Below are 27,374 nucleotides of genomic sequence, written 5' to 3' on the forward strand. Positions count from 1 at the left end.
AATCTGCTTCAGATCTGGCTACACAGTACTGGAAGTCCCTCTCCAACCATAAAACACAGCCAAGCCATCCTGGAACCCTGTGGGGATGCTTGGTGGATTCCTAGGATGAAAGGTGCTGTAAATTTAAATCACTAATGCGAGGAGAAGACACACCAGGAGCAGGTGCCCCCTGTAAGCCTCCACTGGCCTCACTCCCCTCTTAACCTAAACGGACACCCTTGAGACAGCGGAGGGGGTTTGCTCTGTGAATGTGATCCTCAGACGCCTGTGTGTGCTGGAGTGATCATAGGCATGATCAATAATTTCATCCACAAATAACAAGAACTAAGAGCCCTGGGGGCTCTCGGCAAAGAAGCAAATGACGACATAGTTCCTAATCTCAGTGGGAAAGACGGAAAAGAGATTCCAGAGAATATTTCTCTGAAATGCCTTAGTTTTTAACTTTAAGAACATATAATCTATAGGCCTGAAAATAATTTCCAATAAACCTTTTTGATGACATCTTCATTTCTGATGAATAAATCTAAGTGTTTCTTGGGGTGGGGATCTAAACAGAGCTTTTTTTTTTTTAGCATGCAAACTCTCCATATGCACCCTACTGAGAAAACTGGGGAGCACTGTTCAGTGCCGGAGAGTAAGGGCTATGAGGATAATGGTCCCAGGAAGCTTTTCCTCTTAGTCTCTGCCCACAGTAAGAAGCCCAGATCCCTGCCCAAAGAATCCAGTTTTTAAAACCGCGCTAACGGTAAACCTCATGTTGAGTGCAGGCTCAGGGTTGATAGCTGGTGTGGTAAAGACAACTCCCTTTCCGGAAGGAGTGGTGAAGACTTGATGACCGTGACCTCAGCTAAAGAAACTGCTAGAGTCCCACTAATTACATATGAATAAAGAAGTGAGCCAGGAAGGTCCACAAGGGTGCTCTCTCATTCATTTGTTCATTCATTCATTCATGACATCATCTGGCACATGTGCTGGGTCTGGGACTCTGAAGGAGACACTGGGCAGATTAAAATAACACATGGTTGCTTCATCCTAACAATCATCAGGGATTACCCACATCTAAGCAAATCCCCAAGTTCTTCTGTGATCCCCATTTGTGACTGGAGCGAAGCTTCATTCCTTGCTTGTTACCTAGGACTACTTCACCTTCTGGGGGCCTTTGTGGGAACAACGTTTTCAGGCAGCATCTGCTGAGGAGCCTGAGTCTTCTAGAAGGGATTTCACATTGGTACATTCACTGGACTGAAATCACTTCTCACCCTGACTTGAGTGTGGTTTGTCCGCTTTAAACTTTGAATGTTTTTAGACCTAATTGGGTTGCTAAGAGGAACTCAGTGCCTTTCCTGGGAGTGGATGCTGCCTGCAGAGCAGGTTGTTAGAAAGTGAGGCCACCCTTGTGTTTGTCTGTCTGCCGAGTGCACTTAACTTGTCCTTCCATTCTTTGCCATTTTAAGAGAATAGAAGCTTTGCTGGAAGCTGCCAGCATGATCTTGCACTTCCAACACCCCCCCTCCCGAAATGTGAGTTCCTTAGATTTCTTTCTTCAGTAGGAAACGTGTGATTCTGTAACAGCGACAGAACATGGACCATGGCAGAGAGCAGAGAGGGTGGACCCTTCCTTGTTGAGTCTCCTGAAACTTCTCATCCATCATATTACCCCGCGCAGTTTCCCTAATCTGAGACTGTGGAAGAAGAAGCAGCATCCTTTACCTGTTCTGTAGCCAGTGTTATTGAGATACACAGCAAAGGTCCGAGGCTCGTGCATTGCCTGCCACGAGGGAGAGGAGCAGTTCTCGTTGTTCGTGTAGACGTTGTGGTTGTGCACATACTTCCCCGTGAGCATGGATGACCTCGACGGGCAGCACATGGGTGTGGTCACAAAGGCATTGGTGAAGGTGGCCCCACCATGCTCCATGATCTTTCTCGTTTTGTTCATGACTTGCAGAGAACCTGAAAGGCACAGTTCTGGCACCGGTTAGCAAAGGGCACCCTGTGGGTACTTGCTTCCACGCTGTCTCTCAAGCCTCTCCCTCCCCTCTGCTAGCTTCCCTCCCCTTGTGTGAAGGAGTCGATAATTTGGTCAGTTCTTATTTCTAGAACGAAACAGAACATTTGGGATCTGAACATCTCAGACGTTCTGTAGAGTAAGCACCCCTTTTTAGTCTCTCTTCTCTTTAACCACGGAGGAGAAAGCATGCAAGCTAATCATGTAATTAAAGCCAGACTTTCAGATATGAGGAGGGTTCCAATGTCAGGAACCTTCCGGGACCTTTAGAATACAATAGCTTGTTACAGTGTAGCAGAGCCCTGTCAAAGGGCGGTAATAGCAGAGTTGAGCAGGCACAGCATTTTAGTTTTAATCTTATGGCAGAAGAAAAAACAAAACAAACCCCCTACTAAACAGAAGAGCCTCCAAAATATATGTAATCAGAGATGGAGGAGTAAAGACTGGAGGGGTTGGGGGGGTGAGGTGGGAGGAGGAAGGGGGTAGGGGTCTTTACTTGTCATCCTCAGGCAAGATAATCAGTGTATGCCCATGTTTCTGTCTGCCTGGAACTAGCTCCTGTAGACCAGACCAGGCTGGTTTGAACTCACAGAGATCTGCCTGCCTCTGCCTTTTTAAGGCTAGGTTGTCCTCTAGCCCAAAAGCATGTGCACAATTGTAAAATTGTCTATTGCAACTTCAAGGCTAAAATGGTAAGGCAAAGTTTCTAAGGAAGAGAAAACAATCTGTCTAAATCAGTTGACTGAAGCTGAAACGCATCTACTCCCTGCAGAGAGACAGAGGCCAAGCTCTAAATCTTTTCATGTCCTCTCAAGAAGCGCATCACAGAGTGCTATAGCCATTGTATATATAGCCATTGCATAGCCATTGCATAGCCATTGTATAGCCGTTGCATAGCCATTGCATAGCCATTGCATAGCCATTGTATAGCCATTGCACTTGAATCTTGGAGTCTTAGCGCTCTCTCTCTCTCTCTCTCTCTCTCTCTCTCTCTCTCTCTCTTTCTCTCTCTCTCTCTCGGGGTTCTCTGTAGCCCTGGCAGTCCCTGAACTCGCTTTAAAGACCAGGCTGGCTTCGAACTCAGTTTTCTAACAGGCTAACCTCCATCCAGAGGAAAGGATGAAAGTGTATGGTTTCCAACGCAGAAGAAAAACAAGAGTTGCACAGAGGCAAGTGACGAGAAGCTGCAGAAGCTGGACCCTTTCAGGACAGGGGATGGGGGCTTCTATGTGGGTCTCATTAGATGGGGGCTCCTTCTCTCTGGTTGTCATCCGGAGATCAAGCACCCTTTTGTAGCCAGAACATGACACACAGCGCATGCCCACTCCATGCCGAACATTTTAGTGGCCTCAGCTCTCTACCCTGATTCCCCTGTAGCACAGGGGACAAAGAAAGGACATTCTCTGCCTCTGGTGTCCAGTACACACACCATGGAGGACTGACAAGTTGCTGTGGATAGTTGCAAAGTCCCATCCCCCAAGAATATAAATATAGCAGTAGCAAGAAAGTAAGTCAAGGGGGGATTGGAGTGATGTTGGGGACAGAGGGAAGACAGCATGGGTGATGTTCTCTGGTGACAGGCAGAGCAGTAGAGCTCTGTGAATGGCTCACTGGTTTTTCTGCTGTGGAAAGAAATATGGTGTGTTTTCTTAATAAAATGGGACCTGAAAAGCGGAGACACACTGGGATCTGATCACAAAAATAAAGGCAGAGTAGGATCTGATGAGCAAAGAATGTGGTGAGCAAAGTTTGGACGGGTGTTCTTGCAGGAATGATGGTGTGTGGGTAGAAGATGACAGCCAAAGGCTGCCGAAGCCTTCCTTCCCTGCTGTAATCAGGACTCCCCATTCCCTTAAGAGACAGGATCTGAGGAAGAGATCCAAGGCATGCTGTAATTCATGGGAGAGGGCTGTGAGTTGTGTAATGGCCCAGATTTTCAGCACAAGAAGAAATCTGGGAAGGGGGATGGTTTCGTTGTTGGGGAAGAAGTAACCAAAGAGAATGTGCCTCGAAAAAGATCAAAGAGAAATGCATTTCAGCGGGGTTGCCTTTTACATTTGTGTTGGGTGATCACAGAGAGGAAACGTTCCAAACATGAATTGATGAATGGAGATGAGGAATTTGAAAGGGTTCTGAAAGGTGTCCACTAGCCTCCACCCCCTACCCCACTCCCCTCCCCTCCCCTCCCCTCCTCATTCTCCCTTCCCCTTCCCTCCTCTGGAGGTCTACTTGGTGTTCATTCACAGGAGTGGCTTGACTTTCGGAAAAAACAGCAAACTCTGCCTAATGGTCTATTCCAAAGAACCAGCTCTCTGAGTTTCCTTTATGGATCTTTGTTAAATTCAAATCGGCTGGAGGCCATCATCTGAGGTCCTGCATCTCGAGTGGCCACCTCCTGCTTCCAGGCACATTTGGACTGCAAATGTGGGGTGGAGGTGGGAATCTGGTTGAAAATGAAAACAACATAAACCCGGGGTTGAATTTTCCTTAGCCTAGTCCATAGTTGCAGGAACTGCTCAGCCAGGATTCTCCTCTCATCCCTTGTCAATAACTGAGCTAACTGTGCCGTGATGCTAACCAATTCCTCCAAAACAGATGAGTAAACAACATGCAGACCCGAGCAGCTCCTTGAAGCTCTTTGGGTTTGTATTTCTCATCTGTAGAGTGGAACTCTTCCCACTCATTCCCAGGGCTGTCAAGAAGCGGATGTCCTGATACTATGATGCTACGATGGGATCCCTTGACGCAAGAATGTTGTTGCTATGGCTGCACCGTTGGCACACTCCATATCCGTGGGTTCCCCATTGGGGCTTTCAAAACAACTGCAGACTGAAAGCACTTAAAAATATTAAAAGGATCCAAAATAATTCAGGAGACAAAATAAAAAATTGTGTCCTCAACATATGCAGACACTTTTTTTTTGTTGTTCATCATTCTTCAAACTAAATATAGCACAATTATAAATAAAGTAATTATGTGGTATGGGGAATTATGAATACTCTAGAGTAAATGGCAGAATATGCCCTCCATGTTATATGTGAGATTTGAATATTCAATGTGCTTGGTGTTTTCTGGGGGTCCTATATTAGTTACTTTTCTGTTGCTGAGATACAATGGCATAACCAAGGCTCATAGAAGTGTTTATTTAGCTTTATGGTCCCAGGGGTATAAGAATCTAGTCATGGGCTGGAAAGATGGCTTAGAGGTTAAGTAAGAGCACTGGCTGTTCTTCCAGAGGGTCTGAGTTCAATTCCCAGCAACCACATGATGGCTCACAACCATCTGTAATGAAATCTGGTACCCTCTTCTGACCTGTAGGGATACATGCATACAGAACACTGTATACATAATAAATAAATAAATAAATCTTTAAAAAAATTCTGGTCAGAGGCATGGCCTGTGCTGAGCAGGATGCTGAGGGCTCATCTCCAGTCCCCTGTGGATACCAACTCCCCTCTGCTCATCTCAACTCAAGCTCATGCTTGTCAACATCAAAGTTTTTGATTAAGTAGCGTTCATTCTAAATATTTAGGTTGTCTATTTAACGTAGCACAATTTCTCCTGCTAACCATTATCAATTCCGTGGCAAAGAATAACCTACTCCACAATGATAATTCCCAAATCAAACAGGAATGGTATCGATGTAGTAAATATTTTAATTAAAAGTACGAGGAAAAATCATAAAGTACTGTACTTTTCTGTCAAAACTATTCAGGTGTGTGTGTGTGTGGTGGGGGAACAGGATGGTTTCTAGGAAAACCAGGGGGGAGAAACAAGTTGGGGAAGGGAGAAGAATAAAGATAGTGAATCTGTCTGGAACATTTCCAGGTCACTAAAACTCATTGCTCCCCTCCCCCAGCAAGAGGAGCAAAAGGTGCTGAGGCCTGTGGGAATGCAAGGCATGCCTGCAGGGGGAAACAGAGGGGGCTCACAAGCAAAGCCACAGATGTGAGAAACTCCCCCCCACTCCCCCCCCAGGCCATTGTCTTTTCAAATTTCACACTCACTAGAGATATAGGTTTAAGAACTCTTCTGACTGCTCAAGGTAGCAGCCTGGAGTATTGGTTAAGTGGCAGGCTCTTGCTACAGGTGTTGGAAGGCAAAGGGGGAGATGGCTTTCCTGGGGAGTCACCTGAGGGGGTGGCTGAATTGCTTCCTAGTGGGGAGCTAGCCTATGGCTGTCTCTGAGAAGTGAGGGTCTTACTCTTCCGAATTAAAAAAAAAAATTCAAAAAGGAGGAGGAAGAGGAGGAGGAGGAAAAGAAGCATCACAACCAGTATTTTAAAGCCTTGGTCTTTTATCAAGACAGCATCTGACTATGTAGCCCTGGCTAGCCCAGGACTTACATAGTCTAGGTTGGCCTCAAGTTCACAGAGCTCTATCTTGTTCCTGCCTCCTAAATGCTGGGATTGAATGTACCACTATTCCTGGCTTTTTTTTTTTCCCTATGCAATGGACAAATAATACACATTTATAGGCTAACCCCACAGCTCTTCTTTTATTAGGCAAAGTATCTCCAGCCGCTTAAGGCATAATTCCACAGAGCTCTACGGAGAAGAGGGCCAGTAGGGCAGGGCCATGAGAGCCCTAAGAATTTGAGCAATGCCATGCTGAGTCAGATGCATGATCCAACCCACTGTGTTTTGTTTCTCAAAATGCGACCTAGGGACCATTTGGGAGGGAATGAGCATGTATTCTCCACCTCATTAATTCAAGTCGAAGAAAGTTAAGAGTTTTTTGAGCATTTCAGAATGTCTTTCTTTTGATGTGTAAAATATTTGAAAAGTGCAGGCCAGAGCAGAATGAATCACACATCTAGCTTTTATTAAATCTGACAAAGGCACAGTCCCTGCACACACACACACACACACACACACACACACACACACACAGACATACACATACATACATAGACACACACATACACACATATACACACATCCACACACAGGCACAGGCACAGGCACATGCACACACGCACATACACACACACACACACAAACAAACAATCATAGACACACAGACACACGCACACACACAAACAATCACACACACACACACACACACACACACACACATACTATTGTACTCGAGTCAAAAGAAAACATGAACATTGTGAATGACCTTGGAGACTTGTCTCCCCAGAAGTAGCCATTATCCTGAGCTTCACGTTAATCATTTTCATGCTTTCAGAGTGGTGTGTGGGCAGTGTCAGCAGGGAGAGAAGGGAGGGTGTGGACAGAGTCATCAGGATGCATTGTATGAAAACGTCAGCTAACAGACAGTTTGTCAGTTAAAAAATAATAATAATAATAAAAGACTGTTACTCTGTCTCCCAAGCACTTGCATCATTAGAACTAAAGGCAAAATCAGGGGCTTCTTAAATTCTGGAAGAAGCAAATGTCAAGTGGGAGGATGCTGAGGTAGGTGGTGACCTCTCCCCATGATCATTTCCTCCTGGGATGCTCTCTGCTGTCCATCCTGCCCACTTGGGTGAGATGATGAGATTCATTCACAGCAATGTAGGTGGGTGTTCTCTCAAACCACACGTAAGGTTCTAGCACATTCGCTAATGAGTTCCTCATGTGGTGTGTTTTTTTCGCTTTATAAAGTACTAGTTTGTTTATTTGCCCTTATACTTGAGGACAAACCGAATGCGTGCCTTCCCTTCCCTGCTTTATCCTTAAGTTGTAATCAGAGTCCCGTCCAGTCTCTGTCTTTCCAGACAGGGTCAGGATGGTATGTATCATTCTTTCCAAAGAAGAAAAATGTTCTATTAAACATTTTATAATTTTTCCTTAAAAGTATTTTCTAAGTGTGTAGTCGCTTCCTGGAGGTGCGGCAGCCAACTGCCTGTAGCCTTCAGGAGAAAAAAGTGTTACCAAAGCAATGGCCTATTAGAACAATTGACAAGCGAACTCGCATGTAAAACTGAAAACTAACACAAACTGCAACTCATCCAAGTCACAGGGAGATACCACCTTGCACACTGGACAAACAAACACAAGAACAGACAAACGGAAACACAGCATTCAACGGTAAGCATCTGGAGGGATTTCCACTCTTGTGCATAGCTGGAAGGAATGCAAAGTGGTGTGGTTGCTATGGAGAACCCTGTTATTTCCCACAATGTTAAAAATGAAATTAAAATACGATCAGCCATTGATCCCACTTCCCCGTAGAACTTTTCCCTTGCAAAGGAATTGAAAATGAAGGCTTGAAGATGGTTTCATACGCATGGTCAGAGCACTGTTATTCACTTGTGCTAGAAGAAGAGAAACAACGCCAGTCCCCAGCAGTACGCACGCAAGTAAAACAAGTGGGAATCATGTGGTACACAATCCTAGAATGGAAATTCTCAGCCGTGTTACAGCATAAATGGGCCTGAGAAGCATCGCTGTGTGGATGAACGGCAGTCACAAAATTTCAGATATATGACTCTACTCACAAGAGATCTAGAAGAGTAAAATTTTAAGACACAAAGTATAATGGTGGCTGCCAGGGCTGCGGAGAGGTTCAAGCAGCGAGTCGTTCAATAGGGGAAAGTTTCCATGTGGGTTGTGGAAAGGTTTTTGAAGGTTGCTTCCACACCCGATGAATGTAGTTAATGGCTGAACTGGCTAAAAATGGTGATGATATTAAAACAAAGAACAACCAACCCTGCAACAGGTCGTGTTTCACTAGGTAGATATAGGGAGAGGTTGAGGCAATAAGACTCAGCAAGATGGGGGGGGGCGGGGTAGTGGGAGTGTGGGGTGGGGGACAGGAGGGAAAGGAGGCCAGCACATGCTTCGGTAAGCAAAAGTCGCTTGGATGCACTGAGGAAACTCTTAAGGGAAAGGAAGAACCCTGGAGAATTACCCGGGCTGGGAGGCCTCAGCTAACTTGCCTGTAGAGAAGAGAGGAAGAATGTCTGTCACTCAAGGGTTTTAACCTAAGAGTGACTTGATACCATAGTTCCACGGTGGTAACTCTGGCCATAGGATGTAGAATGAGCATGACGGGATGAAGAAACAGGAGAAACAAGAAGGGTCTAGAGATCTGTTGCATGAGGGAGGCGAGACCTGTGTTAAGGAAAATGAAGTCAGGGACGAGTCCTAAGTTTTCTTGTCCTGTAAGCAATGAAGGCATTTAAATACCCGGAAGCATCCATCCTAAAGCCGTATGTACATGATCTTTCATTATGGAAAAAGCCCTGAAAAATCAGTATACTCTTTCTCTTTTGTTAAATATGAAATGAGATCGTTACTCCTACTGGCCCACATAGTACACTGGCTCCCAGCTGAAGCCCAGGAATTAACTTTGTTGTGATTCCATGGTCTGATCCTCAAGACCAAACCTTGGGAGTTACCCCAAACCCTCCCCATAGTCAAACAGAACAGCACAGGTAAGTACGTTTGATCAATGCCCGAGAACAAGCAATGGGCTACAGGAGCAGAAACAGGAAGTGGATGGGCTACAGGAGCGGAAACAGCCTGTAGGACAAGCCTTTGCATCTATCTGTCTTGGGGTATTCAGGAAGATCCTGGCTGTGAGCCTGTAGATAAGCCCCCAGGGCTAGACTGTTAGAGACAGCAAAAGGTCAGAGGTGAGCCAAAGCCACTAAATCCTGGCACACTTCATTTGAGTGCTCTTAATGAACTCAGGAGAGATACCTCCAAAGGGACAACTCCAGGCATGGAGCCACCACAGGGATACATTGAGCACTGTTAAGTCTCGGGCCCGGACACGGTGGCACACACCTTTAATCCCAGCACTCAGGAGGCAGAGGCAGGCAGAGCTCTGTGAATTCGGGGCCGGCCTGATCAACATAATGAGTCCCAGGCCAGCCAGAGCTATACCTTGGGACTGTCTCCCCCCCCCCAAAAAAGAAAAAATTCCCCATTATATTAATCTTTTATACACATTCAGAGAAAATGACACTCTCATGAACTTTGACACACTCTACTCACGCATTTCATAAATTAACTCCTTTTCACCGTCTTTTCTTTTTGATCCAGGGTCTTATGCATCTCGGGCTGGTCCCAACTTACCATGTCGTTTAGTAAGGACCACCTTGACCCCCTGATTCTCCCATCTCTACTTTCCAAGCACAGAGATTACAGGATGAGCTCTTGGTCCTGTGTTTGTAAAGTACAAGGCCAAGCCCTTGGTCTCAGAGGCTCCCCAGGCTTCCTCTCATCCTTCACGTTCGTGCTGGCTCCCTGTCTAAAAGTCTGTTTTAAAATCATAATACCAGAAAAGTAATGTTGAAACAAATCCCATATTGTAAGATCAGTACTAGATGACTGTTAGAGAGAGCCAGCAAAGCACCAATCCCCCACAGGCCCGCTGAGGACCTCTGATACAACCGAGGCTCTCGAAAGCATTAGAGTTTTCAAAAGAGATTGACAAGTGAAAAACAAAAAATCTCGGGTCCTCACCCAGCTCCACGTCCTGGTCATCGGTGAGCACGAGAATAATGTTGGGTCGGATGTTCTTCCGCTCCTGCTGTATCCTTCCTCTGAACCTCTGGGACCGCACAGCGGAACACAAGCTCCCCAGCAATTCTGTGCCCAGAACAGCCAGCAGCAGAGCCCAGCAAGCACACTTCATTGTACTTGGTCCAAGGTTCCAAAGCTGACAAAACGTCTGTCTTCTGAGTTCTGGTAGTTGGGGTGTAGGGACTGGGGGGGGGGGTGTCAAGAGAAAAAGGGAAGAGAGGAATGAAAATGAAATCCAAACCTCAAACTCAGTTGTAGCGGGGGGGGGGGGGGGGGGCTACAAAGAAGCCAGAGCTGACAGTCGGGCTGGCAGCAAGGGCTGCCCATGAGTCAGAAGGATCAAACCCTCACTCGCACAGGGGAGGTTTTTTAAGTACTTGATTATTTTGCAAAATCGCTTTTGTCCTTTATTCTCCGTCCAACTTTCCCTGTTTCCATTCATTGCCAAAGTGTAATTTGCAGCACGGAGCTCAAATGTAAAAGCTTTCTGACAAGAGCTAATACCTTGAATTAGATATCCTGGTTGAATAATCAATTTCTAGACTCAGAGGTTTTTCAGAACATCTGCGGATGGGGTCCTAGAAAGGAGAGAGAGGAAAATACAAAGGCAACATCAGTCCAGGGTTTCAGAACAGACTTTGGATCTGAATTAATGTTTTCAAACATGTTAACAGGCGGATTTTTTTTTCCTTCTCTTAAAGGCAGAGAGGGTAAGACAGAGAACTGCTGATCAGTGACTCAGATAGCATCTCCATTCGCTAAGTGGCTGCACAAACGGTGGCCAGTGCATCGTCTCTGCTCTTTAAAAACCCCCACCTAGGCTGAATACGGACGAGAGGAGCTGGCCACCGGGAAAGTACATCTGTGTGTGCAGTGGCTGGTGCAGGGCAGGCTGGGGGAGCCTTAATCACCGCATCTCTTACTCTCCACCAAGCAGAATAAAATGCAAAGCTGTCCTTTGTCATCTGCATTATGTCACTCACTACCCAGGAGAGTCATCTGCTCACAAAGATTTCTTAACGAGTAAGTGGCAGAGCCACCTCTTTCAGCCACTGAGAAGCTCCGAACTGTCCCCATCAATCACCAGTGGCAAAGCACTTCTTGACAGCAGGCTGGTCCTTCTGTTCAGTCCTTGGCTCTCACAGTGGCGCCTCAGATGACAGAGTCCCCTCCAGTCGTCAGTCAGTCTCCAGGCTGACCGTTGTCAGGACAGAGTTCAGAGTCCCTAGCACAGGCACTGGCTTTGCTGGTACTGATCTAAGCCGGCACAACGAGATGCCTGATTGGCTCTGAGGCTGGGGGTGAGAGGCCACCCTTCCCCATTAGAAAATAAAATAAATGAAATCTGGAGGGGAGGGGAGGGGAGGGCAGGAGGGGAGGGGAGAGGAGTATACCAGAAATCTTTGCAAAGCTGCACGGGAGGAGAAGTCTGAAAGGGTTGGGGGGAAAAAGTCCCTCCACTTTGGAACACTAATCTGCAGAAAGCTCATCTCTCAGACTTCTGAAAGGCAGCGAGGGGGCTCTTTTATTTTCCCCCACTTCTGTTAGGCCACAAAAGAAGCTTTTCATGAAACTAATTAGATAGCAGCCCACTTCACCAGCCACTCCATCTCCGCACCTGAGGGTCTGTATTTTGATGTGCAACAATAAACTGGCCTAGGATACATGAGCGGGACTGCCTAGATGCAAGCATCGCAGAGCAGGGGAGGGGTCCCTCCCTCTCACACACGCACGCTCTGAACCCTGGGAATGGACAGGAGGCAGCAAAAGAAGAAAGAATGCCTTCATTCCATCACTCACATTGCTTGTTTTGTGCAAACATATGCATATTCGTGCCCCTGTTATTTTAAAACTTTATAAAGTGTTTTGTACACAATTCCAGTGTCTCTCACTCTGCAGCCTGTAATTACCCTGTGTGTGCGTGCGTGCGTGCGTGTGTGTGTGTGTGTGTGTGTGTGTGTGTGTGTATGCATGGTGCTCAACACTCAACTAGTAACAGATTTTTGAATAAAAACTTAATGCCTGCACCGAGTCTCTCCTAGGTAGCTAATTGTCTGCAGGGCACACGTACAGCAGCTCCAACTGACCCTGGGCTCTGGGCTCTGGGAAGTCAATAAGTTGGATTCTTTGCTTTCCCTCCTTAAGTCAGGGTTATTCCAGCAATTGCAGTGCCTGCTAACAACCCCAAGCCTGCAATTATTTTGCACTGACTGCCTGGTTTCTGTGCACTTGTTTTAAATCACTAGAAACCCGATCCAGGCACGAAGGAGAGGGCGGAGGAAAAGAAACTAGACAGCGAAGAACAGCTTTTTGCCACGAACGATGGGTCAGGCTTAGCCGTCCAATAAAGACCTTCCTCCCTACAGGGCTGGTCCTGTAAGCTTTGCACGGCCTTTCTCTCCTCCCAGAGGCTGCAAGGGTGTGTGACCAGAGAATGAGCTGGAATTTGGCTCTCCCGCTTTGGCTGCACCCTCCGCTAACAGGGGTGGCGTGGAAACATAGCTCATGGCCGCGACTGCAGTGAGCCCACATGGAACGGAAGACTCTTGACAACCAACGATGCTGATAACCCTTTCTGGAACCCAGCCACTGTGACTTAGTTATTCTTTTCTTTATCTCACTTCCTTTACCTCTTCCTTTAGGAAACAGGAAATTAGCACCTGGCACCAAGTGCATTAGAAGCCATGTTGTAATAAGGAACGGTGGGGACAAGCGATGTGGCTCCTACCCTTAAGCTAAAGGTGCAAATGAAACCTCCAAGGAGACCTCAGTGGTCAAGGGCGCTTGCTATCATATCTGAAAACCTGAGTTTGATGCCTGGAAACCACACGGGGGAGGGAGGGAGGGAACAGATTGGGACACATTGTCTGCGGCCGTCCATACTCTTCACTGTGAAACGCGTATATTCATTCGGTTTCAGCAATTCTTGAACTGCGCGATAAATTTGTTGTTACAACTATCCCAGATCCGGTGGTGAGCAGAGTGCTGTGGGGGGAGGATGGAAGAGAGACAGAAAGGCATATACATGAACGGGAAGGTCTGGGCTCTTGAATGGAGAAGCCTCAGCATCCTGAAAGCTCACTATGTACGCTTATTGTACACACATAACCAGGAGGTAGGGTTCACGCTGTACAGTGGCATCAAGTTGACAGGCTTAGCTAATCTCCGCTGGAGCGAACAGTCTTTCGGCCATACATATCCAGGGGTTAAGAGAACGGGTTTTCTGCACACGCTGTCAACACCCCCACACCCAGGTCCTGGAGGATCCACTTGGGTCTTCGACATTCTCCCGAGGGTCTAAGGCTTTGGGGTCCTTGACATGGTTGTTCGCATGTCAACAGTACAGACTTACTCAGGACTTCCTTTGCATCCTACAATCGTTGCTGTACTAGCATGTTTGTTTGTTTGAAACAAGATCTTGCTATGCATCCCATGCTGGCCTCAAACTTTCAGTCACTTGTCTCAACCTTCTGGGTGCTGGGATTACAGTATGTATGTGCCACCACAGCCAGCTCATCACGCTGGCGTTAGCAGTGGTCGGCCTGACGTTCAATAGACCTAGAAGGCTGATTCATTCTGGGTAACTGTAACTCTGCATTCTTTGGCACGGCCCACCCTCGCTCCCGGGATGTTATGAGTTCAGGAAGGTCACCCCTAAGCATATAGAAAGGATTATAATAAAGAGAAACTGAACTTTGGGACTCTCCCCGTGTCCCAGGTCACTTTCCAAAAACCTCACACTGTAGCACCCTAAAACACTCTGGGGGCTAGAGAAATAGCAAAGCTTCATGAAAGTGGGAACTAGAAAAATAGCTGAGTGGTTAGGAGTGCTTGGAGCTTCTCTAGAAGACTCAAGCTCAGTGCCCAGCGCCTACACGGGACAGCACCTAGTGTCTATTACCCCAGCTCCCGCGAACCTAAGTCCCTCTTCAGGACCCGGTGGGCATCTGTACACATGCATGCATATCCCTCCCTGTACCCACGTAATTTAAAGATAAATATTTTTAAAAAAGAAACTATTGTAAGGTCAGGGGCTCAACAGTAGAGTACTTGCTTAGCACGTGTGAGTTCCGTCCTTGGTATGAGGTTGTTGTTTTTAACAACCAAAGCCAAGGATGCACACAGACAGCTCTTTATTCAACGGTGACCTTTTAGAACCTGTCATCCTCTCCCCGATTTCCAGCTCCAGAAGGAAATAAAGTGAGGAGGGAAGAAAGAACCCTGAAAAAAAATTATACAGGACTTGACAACAGAGACAAGTTGCCATGCTTGCATTGGATACTTTGTGGTGGGTGATGTGTCCTTAGAGACCAAGGATCTGTCTTGAAAAAGAGAGCCTCTTTCTCTCACACATGGCAAGTGAACTTGAGGGCGGATGCTGTACTCTCAAATTAAGACCAGATACAAGTTGTCTTTCCTCCAAACTCTAAGATGAAAACCCCAAATGTGGGCGTTGTCATTTGGTGTGTGGGGTTTAGGGGGATTTGTTCAGGGCAATCAACCCAATCTACGCATGTGGCATCTTGTCTGAAGTCATCTGTAAAATAAGGAGGAAGACTAGCAAGACTTCAAGCCGATGAGAGAAGAGTCTGGCTGTGTGAGGCTGACAGCAACACCTCAAAGGGGACCGGATTCCTTGTCTCCCTGTAAGGTTAAGGGGGCTCTGGGATTACAATGCCCTCAACGTAGACAATTAGTACTGAGGGTCAATGGCAGAGCATCTGTCTAGCATGCACGAGTCCCTGAGTTTGATGCACAGCGCTACAAAATTAAGCAAGATGGACGGAACCAAAAATGCTCATAGAGCCCAGCTGTTGTCCACGGACACAATTCTCTATGTTGTGTGTGAATTTTGGGGGAGCCCTTCAGTCTTTGCCAGAGGGATATGAGATCAGACTTATTTTGATAAGAATACTGAGACATGATTTTTTTTTTCCTGCCTTGGCCGTATTTTTCCCAACGCTGTAAGAACAATGGTGGGGAGGGGCTTCATTCGCCTTAGTATGAATGAAGGAGGCCCCATATCCAGTTTAAACATGCCAGCTTCATTTAAAGCAATAAAAGGATTACTCTTATTAAACCTTGAACTTGAGCACAAATTTTGCTTTTACTGCCCTGTTGATAAGTTGAGAGGCACACAGAAGCCCCTGTCTCCACATGTCCATGGCTTTCTCAGGAAAAGCACTTGGGTTTCGGAGCCTCAAGCTAAACTAACCATTCATTTATCCACAGAACAGCAGTGTTCACTTAAAACGATTATTTGTGTCTGGGTGTTTTGCAGGCATCTTCTCAGATAGTGAAATGGGCCTGTTACTTCAAGGGTCAACAGTGACATTATTTGTTACTAATGACAGAAATAAAGCTTGTTGCTTTCAAGCTAAAATCAGCAGTTCATAACATATGCCCAACCTATAAGCATGCCAGCTTCCTAAAACATAAAACTTATTTTCAATCACAATGGTGGTGATATTAATAAACTATTCTTTTAATAAAAATGAGATTACCTTTTGATATTGCTAAATAAAATGCGTCAAAATTTGTAATACTTGTATAAATCGCTGAACCAATGTTTTCTCAATGATTACTGCATGCTACCCAACTACACTTGAACGAAAAAAACAATTTGTTTCCAGTTCATGATGCCCGCTAGGTTTTAGCGTGAGGATGTGAAACTTCATCAACTGGTTCTCAGATTTCTCACCACAGCTTATCTTCAAACTCTTCAAGTGTGGCTGTGGTGTTAAAAGAATACCTCCGAAGGTCTGGGGATGCTGGTAAAAAATTGCTGCATTCCTCACTGCTTACTCTTGGGAAGACAGATTCTATTATGATATAGCTACCAGGATGATGTATCTTAGCAAAGCAAAGCAGATGCCGCATGAGAACCGGCCCCTGTCTGGTGTGGTAGCACCCTCCTCTGGGAAGGCTGAGGCAGGAAGCTCACAAGTTCTAACAGCCAGACCTGTCTCCAAATAATGAACACAAATGAGAAAGCAATCCATATCTTTTCTTTTTTTTAACATTAGGCTTGTTCATTTTACTTTATAAGTACAATACTTTATATTTTATTGTATAAACAAATAAGTGTAAAATGACTATACGCATCGCCTTATTTTAAAAGTTGGATTCCTCACTAACAGTATTTCTGAAGCAGACAATGTAAGGTGTCACAAGGGGCTGGCGCTGTGTGGTGGCAAGGAGACCCAAGAAGGCGTCTCAGTTGGAAGTGGGGAACCTTTTCCTTGCTCTGGGGACCTGTTCGTCATAGTAGGTTGCCTCATCCAACCCTGATATGAGGGTTTGTGCCTTGTCTTATTTATAACTTGTTACGCCGTGTTCGGTTGACATCACCCAGAGGCTGGCTCTTTTCTGAGGATTTGACCTGGGGGGAGTGGCGGGAAGGGAAACTGGGGACAGGATGTAATGTATGGGAGAAGAATAAAAAAAAAGAAAAAGAAAAAGAAAGAAGAAAGAGTAAGAGAGGGAGGGAAGCTGAGAATTCATTCGAAACAGTTTTAATAAAGGCAGTGATTTTGATTAAAAAAAAGAACTAGAAATAGTCTTGGGAACCTTAGCCAGCTCTTAAAATACATATATGTCTGTTAGATTTGGCTTTGATTTATGTATTTATATAGCCAATTTGTATTTTACTTATTGAAAAGATGTGTGTGTGTATGTGTGTGTGTATGTGTGTGTGTATACACACGTGTGTGGGCTTGTGCCTGGAGGCCAGAAGAGGGCACTAGTGTCCTTGGAGCTAGAGTTACAGGAGGTTGGGAGCTGCCCAATGTGGGTGCTTGAAAAGTAAGTAGGGTCCTGTGGAAAAGGCACCAAACATTCTTAACTGTTGGGCCACATCTCCAGCCCCTCTATTTGCAATTTGACATCAAAAAGTTTAGCATTGGCTAGAAGAGTTCATCTTGGTCACAACTAAACTGCCAATATCAATAGCTTCCTACGATAAAAGAGTAATCGACACTTACACTACAGGTCAAGTGCATGGAGGTAGCCATGTTCTGCCCACCCAGTCTCTCGCGGCTGTGTGCTAACCAAGCAGCATTGTGTTGTTAATGCAGAAATTGGACTGAGAAGTAAGGAAAAAAAAAGTCTAAAGAATCTTGAAGGGCCATTCATGCTTTCAACCTGGAAGGCACTCAGGACATTTTAAAATGTGTCACTGGCTGTCCCCAAATAGAGGTGTGGCCCTACCCTTTCTACAGGAGATAAGCCTGGTGAGTAAGGAATTTGCCTGAGTATTGCTGCTGCTTCACACATGTGTAAATACACTAATAACTCACACTTAATGTTTGTGAGTGTATGTATTTATGTGTATACACTTACATGTGCATGCGTAAGATTTGTGTATTTATTTATTTGCATAAGACATGTAGCATTTTAAGTAATGAAGAAATATATTTACAACAGACTCATGATATCAAGTAATGAAAAAAATATAATCACATCTTAAAATTTCACCATCGTCGAGCACTAAAAAATGTGCTTTCCAAGGACTGGTGGTAGCTCAGCTTCGGGGTGTATGTTCCGCATGCTTTAAGGACCTGAGATCAAACTCTGGTCCCTCCAAAAGTGACTGGCAATGTGTGATGCTGAAGACTTGGGGTTTTGTTTGTTTGTTTGTTTGAGACAAGGTCTCACTATATAGCAGATTTCTCTGAAACCTGCCGTGTAGCCCAGGTTAGCCTTGAACTTTCGTATCTAATTTCAGCCTCTGGGATTACAGATGTGCCCTCATACTCAGCTCACATTTGGGGAATCTTTAGGCATGCTGCATTTTGGTCCAATTCTGTAATGTCCACAAATCTAGCCCAACGCAAATTTATTTTTACGGCCTAACAATGCCTGCGATACACTGGTTGAAAGAATTAGATGGTACACCTCTATTTCAGGTGCATGCCTCCACATACTTATCTCATAGTCACACAGGAGAGAGAAACACCTGCCCTCACCGGAAGAGAGCAGCTACCGCTGAGCGAACTCCACCCGCCCACTTTAGAAGGATCCGGGTTGCCACAGGTGCAATTGTTCTCAGAGGTTAAAAAGTGGTAAGACTGGAGCTCACACTCACTGCAATGCTCACTCTGAGCGGTGACCAAGAAAGTGGACCTGAAGAATGGCTAGCATTTCCAAAGAGGCAGATGGAAGGAATCCAGTCCCGGCTTCGGCGCGTTCTAGCTCCTAGCCAAGGGCAGGCTGAGAAAATCAGTTTCATTTCCCCCAACATTCACTATTTATAGGATAACTTAAAAAAAAAATCCAGTGAGCATATTAAAGTCGGAGATTCAGGTTAGTTGTATATACACAGCTATTTCAAAAAGCCTACTTCACGACTTGTAGCAGGAGATACTATTTTCAGATCTTCTCTCCGATTCAATAGATCATTCCAAGTCTTTCATGGCAAGATCCCCATGCTTGTCATTGTGTGACTGCGTATTTACCCCCCACTGACTAATAAGCATAGCTGCACATGTGTTAGGCAGAGAGTGCAAGCCTGGCCTGAGGTCACGGTACATGCCGTTACCACACAACATACGAGCGGTGAATGGCAGGCCACTAGGAAAATCAAGTCATTAAACTTAGCCATAAAGCATATAATGAATGTAAATTGTCTGTCTATTTTTTATCGACACCTGCTTGACTTACAGCATTCTCCTCCAATGTACTTCATCGATCTCCCTCACATCATTGTGTCAGCCCAGGAACAGAAATAGATTACTGGTAAGAGGCTCTAGCAGGGCAGGGATTTGGAGCCATTACTTTGCTGACATTTACATGTTCACAGAATGCTGCTTGTCCCTAGGACCTGTAGTGACTTGAAACTTAACATGTGACTGTCTTGGTTTATTGTTTGAGCAGAAGAAGGGAAATACTTTAGCAAGTGGAAATAATTTATCCATACTGGTACCTAAAGTTATTAGCTGTCTTATTTGTAAGACAAGTCTTCCAGGGCTTTTGGTTTAGATTATGACCTCTGCTCATGGATGTTTGGACAAATTGATGTCTATCATCCCTGGAGTATTTTTAAATACAGGCTTACAGGGGGACGGGATGGGCTCTCAAATTCATCCAGACTTCTCAACTTCCCACACCCAATGGCGTTCCACCCCTGGAATTTATTTTCTCACTAAAGATTCCACTCAGTTTCCAACTTCCACTTCCCAGCAAACAAGAGCAGTGCTTGTCACACAAAGGGACTGATGTAATTAAGCCAGATGATGTGGCCCGCAAGTAAAACCAGCCATTCATGGAAGCTGGTCACCAGGAGCCCTTCTGAACAATGTGTGTTTCAAAGCCATCCTAAGCAGTCTCTTCTCTCTGCCGATTCGGTTCCATGAAGACTTAAACATGCGTGTGCTACGAAAGGGAGGGATTAATAAAACCTGATGTGATACTGATATAGGAGATTTTCATGCATCGGGATTGGACCGATTATAGCTTTCAGATATATCTGAGAGTTTACAGACACACCGAAGTTAGGTGATGCCTCCTTGTTAGTGGAGACGAACCAAAAAAATTCCCTGTGGTTTAGATTGGGTCTCCAAATACGATTTGTACATAAAAAAAAAAAAAAAAATGAACAGAAAGCAGCATAGCTCTCACTGACGGGCAGGTGAGTACAGTTTGGAAAACCAGTAATTGTGAATAATGGGGAGCCTGAGCCATCCGACCAGTTCAAAATTCTCAACGGTCATTGTTCGCCTAAGTGGATCCTTAGCTACAGAGTTTTCCAGGGTCCTAGCAGTTGTCATCGTTTCTAGTTCTGATGTATCTCAGGATGTTTGTTTATGTTTCCTGTGGACCGTCTGTTTCTTGATTGTATTTATCCCCAATTATGGATAAAAATACACAGGATCATATTTGGCAAGTTCCTAAATGGAAGGCCAGGCTACTGTAAATCAAATGCTTCCAAAATCATCATGGAAGAAAATTTCCACATGAGCCACTGTGTGTGTGTATGTGTGTGTGTTGATCCAAATCAGAAACCTTGGAGAATTTGCATACTTAGATTGCTAATTCATTTTCTGGGAGCGTGGAGCCAGACAGAAAAGCTGAAGATCCAGACCACAGTTGTAATCCAAGTACTGGCTTTAATTTTTCACTCCCTGGCTGCTAAGCCCTTGACTTCTCTCCAGCTCTCCCAGGCTGCGAGGAAGCTTCCTTCACAGAATAAGCACCTCCATCCCATTTGGCTCCTAGTTTCAGAACATTACAGTGGAGCTGTAACCATCCCACCATAAAACTAGCGCTGCAAGGTCAAGTGCGTAACTCACGGCAGTCACCTGGAAGTCTGCTTAATTACTTCAGTTCTACTGATTGCACAAAGGGTCTAGAAAATCCCCAGGTGATGCTAGTGGTGCTGGTGGACAACATGGCAATCGGCTTGCCAGCACTACAAGGGCGGAGAGAGGTAAGTGCTTCTACTGTTTTTCACGAGGTTAGATTTCTTGGCCTTAAACACTAGCCAATGCAGTTGGGTAACCACAAGGCGGGTACTCCTGATATGACCAGTGAGGTCATAAGTGACAGGGCTGTTTTGGAAGAGCACCTGATGCAGAGTTGTTGAGACGGCGAGTATTTTGCCACTTTCCATCTTCGCAGCAAACATAACTCAAGTTTACTGCTGGGAAACACTAAGTTTGCCCCAGCAAACATTAAGCCATCTCTGAAAGGCTTTCAACATGTCTGACGCCCCTTCTACATATTCCCTTAAACTATGTGAATAAGACAGCTTTTCAAATACTTGGCTTAGTTAGGGTTTCTATTGCTGTGAAGAGACACCATGACCATGGCAACTCCTATAAAGAAAATATTTAGTTGAAGTGACTCATAGTTCAAAGGTTCAGTCCATTATCATTATGATGGGGAGCGTGGCGGCATGCAGGCAGACACTGTGCTGGAGCTGATAGTGCTGCATCTTGCAGGCAACAGGAAGTTGACTGACTGTCACACTGAGAGAAGCTTGAGCAAATGAGACCTCAAAGCCCGCCCCCTCAGGTGGGCCAATGGAATCTGATGGTGGCCCAACATGATGTAGAAATTGGTGGCTTTGTAAAGTGACTGATGTACACAATGATATCTTTGATTTAAAAATTATTAGAGGTAAAAGGCAGAATAGGTGACTTGTTTGTTAATGGGATTCCCTTCTCAGCTTTCTTTATTCTCCCTCCCTCCCATCCAAGATGGCATTTTGCTATCCGTTCTAGCTACTGGAGCTCACTATGTAACCCAGGCTGACCATCTTCCTCCACTGGCCTTGAGAATTATTGGAATGAGTCACTGAACAGGCCCTTGTTCAGTCTTCTTTCTTTTTTAAAGTATTCATTTGTTTATGTGCACTGCTGTTTTGCTTGCATGCATGTCTGTGGGAGATTGTTGGATTCCCTGGAACCAGAGTTACAGATAGTTCTGAGCTGCGATGTGTGTGCTGGGAACTGAACCTGGGTCCTCTGGAAGAGCAGTCAGTGCTCTTAACCACTGACCCATCTCTGCAGTTCCCTGTTTAGTATTTTTTTTTAATCCTCTTCAACTGTCTCTGCCAATCACTCCTTCTGTACTCCTCCCCTTAGCCACACCCTCCTCTGTGAGAGACTGTCTAATGGATGGATACAGTTGCATTAGAAAACATGCTCTGAAATCAGTTAAGCAAGCCAACTCACAGTGGTGAGCAAGGCACCATTAGTGACCTGGGACACTCTAAGCTGAATTCTCATCACACTGTGGATGACTAGGGCAAAGATGAGGACCTACAGAGGGAGCTGAACGGGCACAAAGTCCAATGGCTGAGTCTAGGCAAAGTCAAACTTGCAAGCTGCATTGTCTATCCCAACTCTTGTGACTGCAGCACTTTCTAGAAGCACAGGTTAGATGCATGGCCAGATGCCACTGTAAAAGAATAAATAATCTGAAGCCTCCAACTCAAGGAGGAGCTTCCAGCACCGTGTGGGCAAGGGCTGGGGTTGTACACAACCATGAAGTGAACGCTGTCTTCTCTCTTTGCCTTCTCTTCTTTGTTCACTGAACCCACAACCCGTATTTGACATCTCCTTCTCTCCTTGCCTCCACTAGCCCCCTCCTGTCCCTTTGACTTCTGACTGTCCCTGTCCCCTTCTCGCCCTTGACTCTCCTGAGTTCCAGCAAGGCCACACTACTCCATCCTCTACCCACAAACATTCTGTCACTCATACACTCTGAGAAAGTTCATGTCTCTCACGGTCAGGACTCCAGACACACACCTAGGAGACAGACATTAGTTTCGAAGAAGCTGAGTACCCCCTCTCCCCCAGTAGAATCTTCGTTTGTAACTGCTTGTTTGTGTGTTTTCTCTGTAAGTGTGTTTTCACTTTCAAGACTCTCTCTAAAGGCGTGAAGTGAATGGGAAGAGACTTTTGATTTGTGCCTCATGTGTTAGAGGTATTTCCAGGCATCTGCGCTGGACTTTTCAGAATCTCTGTAGGGAGAGGAGCAAGGCATCAGTACGGAAGCCACCCATGGAGACCAACCCCCACTTCACCTTGCAAACAGAAAGGGACCCCTCTGAGCTCGGTACGAGGAAGCGTGGTTGCTGAGAGAGCCTGTGGACGGGCATGGTTGAACATAAATATTCAAGACCACGAGTCACAACTCGAAGCAGAGGGTCTCCTGTGGTATTTAGCATTGCTGAGTTGCAAGACAACCTGCCACGGTTAATTAATCCTTGGTGCTAAAGGAGAAGGTGAAGTAATTTGTGCATAGTCACGACGAAATCAGCCATTCTTGGGCTCCGGGGCAGTACTGGAGTGCTTCACTTTCCAGAGACAGAGAGAAGAAAGGACTTGACTTTTCCTTTTGTGTCTGAGATTCTGGCCACAATCTTCAAAATTGTCTAAGAGGAGGCCAGCTATCCTTACCTCATATCCTAATGACATCATCTTCAGTATCTCTAGTCCACGGAAATTCCACCCATTGGCTTTCCCCTGTCAACAGCTCCCAGGAGATCTTGTCCCTCCAGCCCAAGCAGGGACCTCCATGGGAGCTCTCTTGAGTCTTGGCTTCCTATTGCAGGGTGGAGGCAGCTCAATCTACTTAGGATATTATAGTTGGCTGTTTGCACCTGTTTTTCCGCCATCTCTAGTGAAATTTCTACTGAGGCTGTTCTCAGTAAGGCCTCAGTTGTCTATCACAAATAGGGGGAAGGAGGAGCTCCAAGCACACGAGTTCCCATGATTCCTTCTGTTAAATATGTAAAGACTCCACCTCGGAACAAACTGAAAAGAACCATGTTTCAGGAAGGAGCCATTTTTCAGGCAGAATTTGTGTGAGAAAGAATGGCTCCTTACTCGGTTACATGGAAACGGTCAGGTGTAGTGACTGCCCTGGTCCAGGTGTGTCCCTTCAATCATGTGACTCAAGGGGAGGAAGCAGACTGCAGGTGAAAAGGGCCCCTCAAGAGCACCATAGGAACCGGGAATGCTACCGCATGCCCTGATGGGCTGTGCATACAACCCGCCTGCTCACTTGCCATTGGTCCAGCGCTCAAGTTGTTTGGGGAGGAATTCTGTTTCCCTGGATGGGAATATTGTTCTGGTGGAGGATCAGGGATGATTGCAGACAGAGACACACTTGACCATGCCTTCTTTAAATTAATTACAGATTTCCTGGTCTTCATGGTATCACTATTTTGTGGGTCTGAGTCTTCCTTATTGACATCATTATTGTAATACTTCTAGCTTTCCTTAAGGCCATTAGGAGATAGCTGCCAAGTGTAGACACCAGACAGACTGAAATTCTTTTATAGAGTCTTTCCATGGTGTTGCTTTGTCTGCTTTGCTGTCTATGATCACTTCTTATTGTTAGTACATCTACCTCTACCTCACTCGCAACACGCCTGAGAGATACAGAAAGAACAGGTTAGGCATTATGAGACCTGTGCTTCAAACCAGGGAAAGATGTGGACAGTTGTCTCAGGCATGGCATATTAGGGGTTAACAGCACGATGCCAGGACAGATGTTTGGGTTTAGGCCCTTCATGAGTTTTCAAGGCTCCTTCTTGGTTTCCCTCATGTTTGCTGACTTTTTTTACTAGCTGGTTGAGAGTGTAAAATAAATGAAGTTAGGAAAAAGTCTTAGATTTCTACATTCCGCTTTGCAATTTTCCACATTTAGGAGAAGGCCCTGCCCCAGACATCGGACTAAGTGCTCACACAACCTGCTCTTTCTTGTTCAATTCCATTTATTCTAATTTCCATAAACATTTTAATTGAGCAGCCTTTGGACGAACACCTGTAGAAGGCACTTCATTGGCCACTAGGGAGATAATGGGTGATTGCGAAAAGGCTGTCTTCGAGTGGACACTTATGGGCAACACTGGATATAACACAGTTCGAAGTGTGTGCAGGCAGCTGCTTCCATCCTGATGGACTGGCAGGCTCACACTTTGACCAGTAGCAAGGTGCCCTTGGACTGCCCATTACTCCATCCAGGTTAATAGTACTCTGACACCACAGTGGAATCAATCTCTTGACTCTAAGAAAACATACTTGTCAGTCAAGTCAGATGATAGTTCTGATGTGGCTCTGGGCAACTACGTCATAGACAGCACTCTCCCGTGGGATCCATCCAGACAGCAGCTATAAGCCTAACTTTATGTTGATAACAACTGAGTCGGATTTGTGACATGCTGAAGTGATTCCTTATATGTTACACTCTAGAGAAACATACATTCATTCTTTTCATAGATAAGACAACTTTCAGGTTCACCACACATCACAGGTCGTGGGCATAGTTAATCAGCTTCCTCCTTTCAACTCAGGTTGGGAAGAAAGTATTGCCATCCCTCCTCTGCCATGCCTCCTCCTGCCCCCTGTAGGAGACACAGAGAGCTGAAGCTGAAACCCATACTTAGGTGTCCTGGCCTTGGGGGGGGGGTGGCTATTTCTCTGACAAATTAGATTCTTTTCATTTTAGTATGCTATTCTGTAAATAACTACCAACACAGTTATCCAAACCCAGAGGTTGAAAAACGCACAAACTAATCTAATGCACAAAAAAGCAACAGAAGGTATACTTTGCTCTGGTTTTCAATCTTTTCGTTGCCATTGTTTGCTATAACGCTATCAAATGTTGGTTTCAGTCGTCTGCATAAATAACATAGACAAAGAAACAGAGAGGGAGATGGCGGTTTCTCTGAAATAGCAATCTACTGGATTAGGGAGCGAATGGCGTTTCTAATGATTTTAGTGCCTTGAAGAGAATCTCACCTTTATAAAAGGCACATGAAGAACAGCTTTCACGTGAAATGTGTCGGTAAAAAAGATGGAATGTAATAACTGTGAGAACACTTCTAGAGCATGCCAGTTTTTAAAATTTGAAATAGTGCTTTAACAAAGGTGATTAGGAAAGTTTGATCGCCTGCTGAGGCGTGCACACATCTAAGACATGGAAAATGAAATCTGAAGTAGGGTAGGAATGGTTCCTGGGAAGTCAGCACTTTCCCATTGGACAGAAATTGGGGAATGTAGTTGTCGCAGGTCAGAAGCATGGTGAAAATTCTCCTGACCTTACATCACTGTTTGCTTTGACCTAGGAGCAAGAACACAGAACACAGAACTACTTGACAGAGTGGCCACGAAGGACTCTGTCTTTAGTATAATGGTGACACCTGTTTTCCTCCAAATACTGAGTGCTTTCCATTTGCTAAAGAAGACGAATTTTTATGTGTAGCTAGAATAGTTCGAAACTAGCCAGTACCCACTGCTGACTGCCTATGTTTTCATCTATTACCGCCTCCATTCGTAAAAGGAACCCAGTTTGATAGGCAGCGGTAGCTTGCCCAGTTTTAGGTAGCATTTCTCAGCTTCCCCAGTAGTGACATGTTTACATGCGTGGGTGTCTTCCGGTGAGATGTAATGAAGGAAGGTTGTGTGGGGCTACTGGACACGTTTCATGAGACAGTAGTGGCTGTTTGACACAGACCATGACGTCAGCTTCAGCAGCCATCTTGGATCCTGAAGTACAGTCACAAGCGAAGAATTGTGCCACGCTGCAGACAGAGAAAGGAGGCCTGGCTCCATAGGGACTAACGTTCCAACTGTGCTTTCCTTTTTTGTGTCAGACTCCTGACTTCCTCGATTTCTTTTGTGCACCGTCAAAACCTCGCTGACATTGTCTAACTAAAAGTGATGTTTTTCTTCCCTTCACTCTGCAACTACTCTAGGTTTCAAATGTTAGGAAAACATTTGTTTTGTTTCATTTGTAAACCATTTGGTTTATATTTGGAGCAGGACAAACAGCAGCCTGTGTTTGGGGAGAGATCTGAAGAAATTAATTGCCATGTCTGCTCTTCTAGGGGTCCTGGGTTCAATTTTCAGCTCCCACCCACCTTTAGCTCCAGTTCCAGGGGATCCGACACCCTCTTCTGGTCTCTGCGAGCACTAGGCATGCAAGTGGTCCCAGACATACATGTAGACAAGATGGCAATATAAAATAAAATGAATAAGTAGAGAACTATACAAATCATGTGTAATCACAACTTAGGGACCAGTAGGCCAAGAACCTCTCTTAGCAGGTAGTAAGCTCCCAACCACACTTAACTAACATTTAAGGTAGTTTAAGGGTTCTAGGTCAATCAAAGGAGGTTAGCAATCACTCATAAGCCATGGAAATGACAAACAGGAATGGACTCTTTATAACCCCTGGATTCAAGGGAATTTTTATCATAGTATAAAAAAATGGCCCTCAGCCTTCTTGTAAAACAGTGACAGGGACACACAACAGTGTGGCAGAGAGACTAAGTTCCTCTTGAATTTTCTTTCCAAAGATTAAAGGTCATGTTCTACAGCCAGAGATGTAGAAACTCTCAATAAATAGAATTCGAAAACTTCAGTATTTTC

General features: G+C 45.3%; 1 protein-coding gene across 1 annotated transcript in view; it reads right to left on the minus strand.

The window, feature by feature from the left end:
* Sulf1 (sulfatase 1) overlaps positions 1-27,374 on the minus strand; it is a 125,612-nt gene that overhangs the window by 54,723 nt on the left and 43,515 nt on the right. The window contains exons 3-5 of the mRNA XM_051197007.1: positions 10,993-11,066; positions 10,429-10,650; positions 1,711-1,950 (exon numbers count right to left, since the gene is read on the minus strand). Of these exons, the coding sequence (XP_051052964.1) occupies positions 1,711-1,950; positions 10,429-10,600 (412 nt within the window). The 5' untranslated portion in view covers positions 10,601-10,650; positions 10,993-11,066. The remainder of the gene's footprint in view (positions 1-1,710; positions 1,951-10,428; positions 10,651-10,992; positions 11,067-27,374) is intronic.

Source organism: Phodopus roborovskii, unplaced genomic scaffold (assembly GCF_943737965.1).
Source record: "Phodopus roborovskii unplaced genomic scaffold, PHOROB, whole genome shotgun sequence".
NCBI lineage: Eukaryota > Metazoa > Chordata > Mammalia > Rodentia > Cricetidae > Phodopus > Phodopus roborovskii.